Consider the following 7,547-nt stretch of genomic DNA (forward strand, 5'->3'; position numbering starts at 1 on the left):
ACACCTACGTTTGTTTGCAGTGTAAAGGGATAGGCCAGTAGCAGACCAAGGTAGGGGCACATCCTACCCCTGCCCCCCCCCCCCCCCCGAAAACGTGTTATTCTTTTATTCTGTATAGAGAAAACCCCTTGTACACGTGCTCCCTTTAATAAAATCCTGGATCCGCCTTTGTCTCTCTCCCTCTCTTTCTTTTTGCTTGTAAAAGTAAAAAAAAATGTCCCCCCACTTTGGAAAATCCTGGGTCCGCCCCTGGGATAGGCTATATTTGACATTGAAAGCGAGGGAGAAAGCAAGTGACCAAAGTTCAATCGCGTTCTCGTCAACCTTTCTATTTATATTATTCAGCTCGACCAAGGTTCAACTTTTCCGTCTTGGCTGAACAGCTACTGTTAATAGTCCGAAAGGCTCAAATACTTGTTGGTAGCTACTGAATAGCTGACCCGACCAATCACAACCACATTTTGTTTCTTTTTTTTAAATAATTCATTGTCAGCCCGGAATTTAGAGGAAATATGGCTTGCATTAATTGGTTTCCAATTTCCTTTCCAACACCACAAGGCAATGCATATTCTTGTAAATATATTGGGTTACATATTATGGTTCGAATATCAAGGAATACAGAGCACATAATTTATGACTTTTTAAAAACAATTTTATGGACGAATTTTCAAAGAATAACACGCTGGCATGGAAAGGTTCTGCTCCTTGCTAATCTGGAAATCACACCATCATAACCTGTGATTTTGAATAAGGAAATGTATGTATAACGTAACTGTATCCCTTAATTGTCTCACTTATCCTGGTCTTTCATTTTCTTATGGTAGACCTCAATAATTTTTTTTCTTAATTCTTTCTCTTATTCCGTCTTCAGGATTCTAGATTGCATTGGGCACATTGTAAATCTTGATTATTGTTATCATTACTATTAATAATTTTAGTATTAATATTATTACTATCATTGTCATCATCATCATTCATGGTTTACTTCAAATTGAATCTCACAGTCGGTGCTTAAATTGTACGCCAATTGCATTATTTTAAATATGATACAAAGATGATCATGATAATCATTAAAATCCAGAATGAATAATCAGAGAATAGAGGTGATCAGATATAAAAATAAAATTGAATTACAATATGTATCATTATCATTACTAATCATTATGATTTTTGTTAATACTATTTATTTCTCATTATCCTTGTCGTAATTGGAATTGTCATTATTATTTTAATTTTTTATCTATTATTATCATTATTTACCAAATATCAATACTGGGGCCCGTTTCATAAAGGACTTGCAACTGTGGTAATTTTGCCATAATGGCAACTGCCATGGTAACAGGGCTCAGCAGCCAATCATAATCAAAGTTTCCATGGTAGTTGGCATAGTGGCAATGTTACAATAGTTGCAAGTCCTTTATGAAACGGGCCCCAGATGTTGGCCAATTCATATTTTCTCAGTCTGATGTGTTCCCTAATAGTTTGACCGCAAGTTCCTCACGACCGCTACACATCATCTGATCATCATCACCGTAACCATCATCATCACCACCACCATCATCGTCACCATTATCGTCATCTTCATCATTAGCATCATCATCATCTAAGATCCATAAGATGTTGATTGTTCACATTTCCTCAGTCTGATGCGTTTCCTAAGAGCTTGGTCTCAAGTTCCTCACGACCGTTACACGTCTCAGTGTACTGTACTGTCGAGATCCCACAGGACTTCAACACCAGTTTGGTGCTGCAATAGACGACGAACAGAACCAACATGCCGATGAGAATATGCCACGTGAAAAAGGCCGTAGTGAACATGATATTGAGGTGGTCTTCGCCATCCCATTCCTCTCCCGATGGCGGTCTGTAGAGAACGATTCCCAAGTGCCAGAACCACGTACCTTGGACAAGGGTGAAGAGAATCCGGATTAGCCGGATCAGGATATCTTCAGGGTTCCAAATCTCACCGGCTGCTGACAAGAAGCAGACAAAGATGGCAAAAACAAGCATGTTGTGAAGGTGGATATCCAGAGGACTGCGGCCATGGGTGTGGTAGTAAAAGAGAAACCCTTCAACGGCGTACGCCAAAGCGCCGAAAGCTTGTTCATACCTGGCTGCAGAAGGAACACACGTAGCTCCGATAGTTTTGACGAATCCGTACAGGCCGAAATACAAGTACATGGAGCAGTGACCCCACTCCACATCGTTTTGCCATTCGCCGTTTTTATCGATGAGGACTAGGATAGGCTCGGAGTAGGCCATCTCGACGACGATGCCGGCAACGGCGCCGAAAATGATTAGGCCTGCTTCAACTGGAGCTCGGTGCAGACATTGCATCAGGCGCGACCGGGGCCGCTTCCTCCCGTTGTCCAATACAGCGGTGGTGTATGCAAGTTGTATGATCCACCAGATAGCAGCAATGATAAAGAATCCACCAGGGACTGCATGTCCACCAAACGATCCCATTTTCGTCTGTGTTTCTTGATCTTTAGGAGAGAATCCCTCTCAAGTTTTTGCTTATTCCACAGTGGTCTGAATCTAGTGATGATCTCAACTGGTTGCACATTATTGCATTGGAATGGCGCCTCGATCGTTTACCATCGTTTATCGCGATGACACGGACTGGTATATATGCGCACATCTTTTTCTCTCTCCCTTTCTCTCTCTTCCCCTCTCGCTCTCCCCTCTATGGTACGTGCGGTTGTTAGCGCACGTATTTGATGTATGGCGGGCCATCTGTCCATAAACCAGATACCCAGTAGTAGCACCACCGCATTCATTGGTTTCCTTGATTCACGGTGTACATACCCTCCCATAATAAGTTAGTACGGTGTTATCAATATTCTTAGCACAATTGCAAGAAATTGTCCGATCCTTGGGCAAAGGAGTTCATTCATTCTCACATTCTTCCTAAGTTCACTTCAATTCGGTTCATCATTCTTATTCAAAATTGTATTCTTATTCTGATTAAGATGGACCTAATTATATTTCAAAAGGTTGCGTTGATAACTATTGTGCACTCGAGGGTTTATTTTCGATGGTTTAAGTGTTATCTATCTAAGTGTGGCGTTCATGCACGAGTGAGATGTAACAATAAAATTGAATGTCTCATTGAGCGGACATACCGTCCATAAACGCTCATGGCGCTATAGCGCAACAACATTTCTTATGGACCTATACATAAACAACTACAAACATATATGTCAATCAATTAAACAAAGACATCTTAATTTACTACAGGAACGGTTTTGCATCACCCACTGGAATTCATCTAGTTACATCAGGTGGGGACTGGTGCCCTCGAGCTTGCTGCTCCGTTCACCCACAATTTAAGAGGCAACCCCGGTCAGCTCAGTACTCACAGGAGTTCTAGCAAATAAGGACACCAAAGGCAAAGGAATCTAGTCATACCAGTGAATGATGATAAATAGAGTGTACTTTACAAGTATAAAAATTATAATAAATTGGATTTAGTTATCGAAGGCATTAAAGTTTGAACAAATAGGCCTACAAATACGTCTCTACAGAGTAATATAGAGTGCCCCAAGGGTAACACAGCCACTTCAATCATACTGATTTGCATTTGATATCGTTTGCAGGAGAGCCTAGTAATTCCTTTCCATTTCTGATAAAAATTTATATAACACCACAGGATACGTGCTTAAAAGTTATTTCCTGTCCAATCTTATACCAGAGGTCATTTGCGGCTATTCCGATTGGGGAAGGGATGTACGGGCTGACATATAATTCCTCTATTTTTGTAGCATTTTGCACAGTAACCTGGACGGTCGCGACCGTCTCACATATACCGGTCGGCTGGTCAATGATGAACAAAAATCTCACAAGATCGGTACCAGTTCCAAGTTGTTATACATACATACATATATGTATATGTGTGTGTGCGTGTGTGTGTGTCTGTGTGTGTGTGAGAAATTATACATGTACAACAGTTTGGGCAACTCTTTTATTTAAATATTCTTTCAAATAAATGGATGAAGAGAGCAATGGTATAGGCGTAGCTTAAAACAATGTTATATATATACAGTGCGTCCCACAAGAAACGAAACCGAGATTGATCGATGATTTATCAAAACTAAATCACAAATACAATAGACAAATGACCTACCATAATAAAGCTTAGAATTTCCCCTTTTATCTGAAAGTAGTGAGATTATTTCTCATTCACGCATGAGTGAGCAAAAACAATTTGAAGAGGAGATACCTAAAAGTCATTTGGCGGTCTGTATCTAGGTTTTAAGAAGAAAAACACATTTTCAAAAAGTTCAATATCTGCTCTTCAGTTTGATACCTCAAATTCAGAAAATGGTCAAGAAATAGCAAAGCTATGGTTATTTGAAATAAGGCTTAAATTACAATAATTTCATAAAATTAAGAGGTTCAACAGGCAAGCGTTCAAACTCACTTGAAATTAACGGGGTAGCACCTTCAGTTGTCACTATACTGTTATACTTAGAGGCCCTGTATAATATAAGACAAAAGAGAATACAAGCATACGTACAATACAAATGGAAAATTCAGATCCTAAACATATACAGATGGAAATTTCAGGTGTACAGCAAATAACATAAAATTAGGAAGAATAGTGGCCAGAATAGCAAGTAGAAAGCGAAGGGGGGGGGGGACAAGGAAAGGTAAGGGTTTTATGGGGTAAAGAAGAAAAGGTTTATTTCCAATAATGCCAAATCGTCTAATTACCAACTCGTCTACCCTAATTTGGTCTATTATCAATTCATCCACTATCCACGTGGTCTAATTTTCATTTTGTCTACTCATCACTTTGTTTAATAACCAGTTGGTCCACTAGCCATTTAGTCCATAAACCATTTGGTCTATAGTTAATTGGGCGAAATGAATGAAAATAAAGTGGGTATTAGACCTACTGGTTATTAGACGAAAAGATCGTAGACGAACTGATGATTAGACGAAGTGATGATTGGACTAAATTGATATTGGAGCAAATGGTTGTTCGACGAAATGATTTTATCAGATTAGGAACATTACAACCAACTTCAAAAACAAAATCAGAACGTCTCGAAGGAGTATAAGCACCACTTCGGTATATTTAATGTCATGGATGGCTCGCCATACTGTTTTATTGATCACGTGGCTATACAAAGGTCGCTGTTTACAAAGCACTATAATAATGCCTTAAATACTATCACCGTTCATTGAGCAATATTCCGGATAATTATTTGTCCTGTACCCAACGGGCGAACTCTGAAGTAAATTTTGAGCTCATGGTTGTGAATAATTATATCAACAAGAGAGTAGATTTGGAAAGCACACGCGCCATTCAAATGCACTCGATCATGGCGCCGGTTCAAATGGTCTCTTAAGAGATGCATACACGAGTACTTCCAAAATCGAAACGAATATGTTTAATCATTGTCTAAGTCGGACATAAAATCACATAGAGATAGTTTAATAATGAATTATCATTAATGCAATATTATTGTACTTTTTACTACAAAAATTGAAGTTGGTGATAGGTTTGGACATAATATTCAGACAATAATATTGCATTTCTCCCTTGGAGGGCAAGCCCCCCCCCCCATCTATACGCGCCAATGATTCAGGCCCAGTCAAGACCCGGGGACACTTCCATTGACGAGTGGATACCATTCGCGACCAAAGAAACGCGTAAAAAGGATCTCCTTTCCAAGATTATGAACGTTACGTACGTAACGAAATTAAGGGTGTCAAAAACAGCAAAATATTGAAAAGGGGGTATATATTCCGCTAGGAAAGCAACATGTTTACGATTAAATTATCGAGGGTTTAAAAAAGACTAAAATGCTTTATAAAGGATGTACCTTTTTGCCGACACTACGTGTTTAGAGTCCGATTTGAGCGAGGTGTGGGAGGTGGGGTGGTACTCAACCCAATGTAATTAAAGGTAAACCCGCGACGAGGGTGATCACCTCCGTGTATAACAATTCAAATATCGCTGTACTTGTTTCGGGGGTCAACTTATCAGGGGTAGTTTTGTTTCCAATACTTGTTAAGGGTAGGGTTTCACACGCCAATCCGTGTTAAGGGGTGCATTTTCAGAATAATTATAGAAAAAAAAACTTGTTTAGGGTGCTTTTCGAAACCCCATGGTCATGCATGGTATCCACTCGCCAATGGAAGTGGCCCCCTGGGTTCTTAATGAACAAGCGTTATAAGGCTGACAAGTAATAAACTAATACCCCAGGGCAGTGTCCCACTCCCTTCACTCATTCGGCCGTTGATATCGGTCCAAGGTTCACTTCATCATAATTTGCAAATATAATAAAGGATTTGTTATTCCTTTTGTCATTTCCGCCTCAATGTATATCACACACTCAGAAATTCGTTGGTACTATAGTGTTAACTTTACAAACACAATCGCATAAATAAAACCGCTAGAGAACAGTTTCGTTTTCATATGCAGTACTGACGCATATCACTAACTTCATGTCCAATACATCCGAATTTCCAGGCAATAGCCAATTGCAGTCTTGAAAAGGATTGGTGAAAATAACCAATGTACTCTTTGATACTGAATGATCATAACCGACCAATTTAATCTGTTAATGGTTAAAATCTTTCAGAACTATTGGTTGATATTCACCATTTTTATCGGTTGGACACATACTGGCTGTTTTTACCAATCGTTTTTAAGATATAGCCTACTCTAAATAGAGAAAAGACATATTTCATTAACTTATTTATGGGTCCAGTTCTACTGATAGTCCATGGTCTAAGTCTAAATTTGTGTTAAAACAAAGGCCGACATCATTGATCGGGGCCCGGTCTTACAACGAGTCGCGATTGATCAGTGATCCAATCAATCTCAACTCTATGGAAATCCATCCATACCAGAATGTTTTTCTACAGGAAATTTTCACAATTATTGAACAAAGAGAATCACATTGCATCTTCAACAGAACGGTGAATGTATACTTGTCATCATATCATCTAGATCACAGTAAATATTTTGAACAAACTTGTATTATAGATGGTGGTGTCGCTGCCCGTCCATAGTTGTGATTGATCGGATCAATCGCAACTCTTTGTAAGACGGGGCCCTGACATTCAGATCAGTGATCAGATAATGTACAGAGCCGTAATGGTTGAAATTATGGGAAACCAAAAATGTCAAATTTTCATGTACATTATAATATTACTATGTACTTGCCTATTTCATCGGGACTTGCTAAAATGATGAAGATAACTTTTTCGGTATTTATCCCAAGTCAGTTATGAATGATTTGACTTGTCCGAAATGATCGAGCTGACAAATTAATTTTTTACCTGTTAGATTATAGAGTTATTCAATCAACCCTTCCATTTGCTTCCCTGCTCCAAAGCACGCGCTACAAGTCCTCCGAATGTTGAGGTCTTCACAATTTCACAACCCATCTACTAAATTGATATTGCATTGTTCATGTTGTTCACGGTTGAGTCAACTGAGAATTCGCCGCGTAATGCCTTTGATCTGCATACACGTCAAATTAAAGCTGGCGAAGAGATCTAATCTCAAAACCTCGATCTCTCATCAT

General features: G+C 39.1%; 1 protein-coding gene across 1 annotated transcript; it reads right to left on the bottom strand.

Annotated features, from left to right (window-relative positions):
- Window positions 1-1,317: 1,317 nt before the first annotated feature.
- Window positions 1,318-2,946, bottom strand: LOC121427442 (transmembrane protein 45B-like). The gene has a single exon (XM_041623831.1). The coding sequence runs from the start codon at window positions 2,464-2,466 to the stop codon at window positions 1,639-1,641; it is 828 nt and encodes a 275-aa protein (XP_041479765.1). The 5' UTR covers window positions 2,467-2,946; the 3' UTR covers window positions 1,318-1,638.
- Between the last annotated feature and the right edge of the window lie 4,601 nt (window positions 2,947-7,547).

The sequence above is a fragment of the Lytechinus variegatus genome, chromosome 14 (assembly GCF_018143015.1).
Source record: "Lytechinus variegatus isolate NC3 chromosome 14, Lvar_3.0, whole genome shotgun sequence".
Taxonomy (NCBI): domain Eukaryota; kingdom Metazoa; phylum Echinodermata; class Echinoidea; order Temnopleuroida; family Toxopneustidae; genus Lytechinus; species Lytechinus variegatus.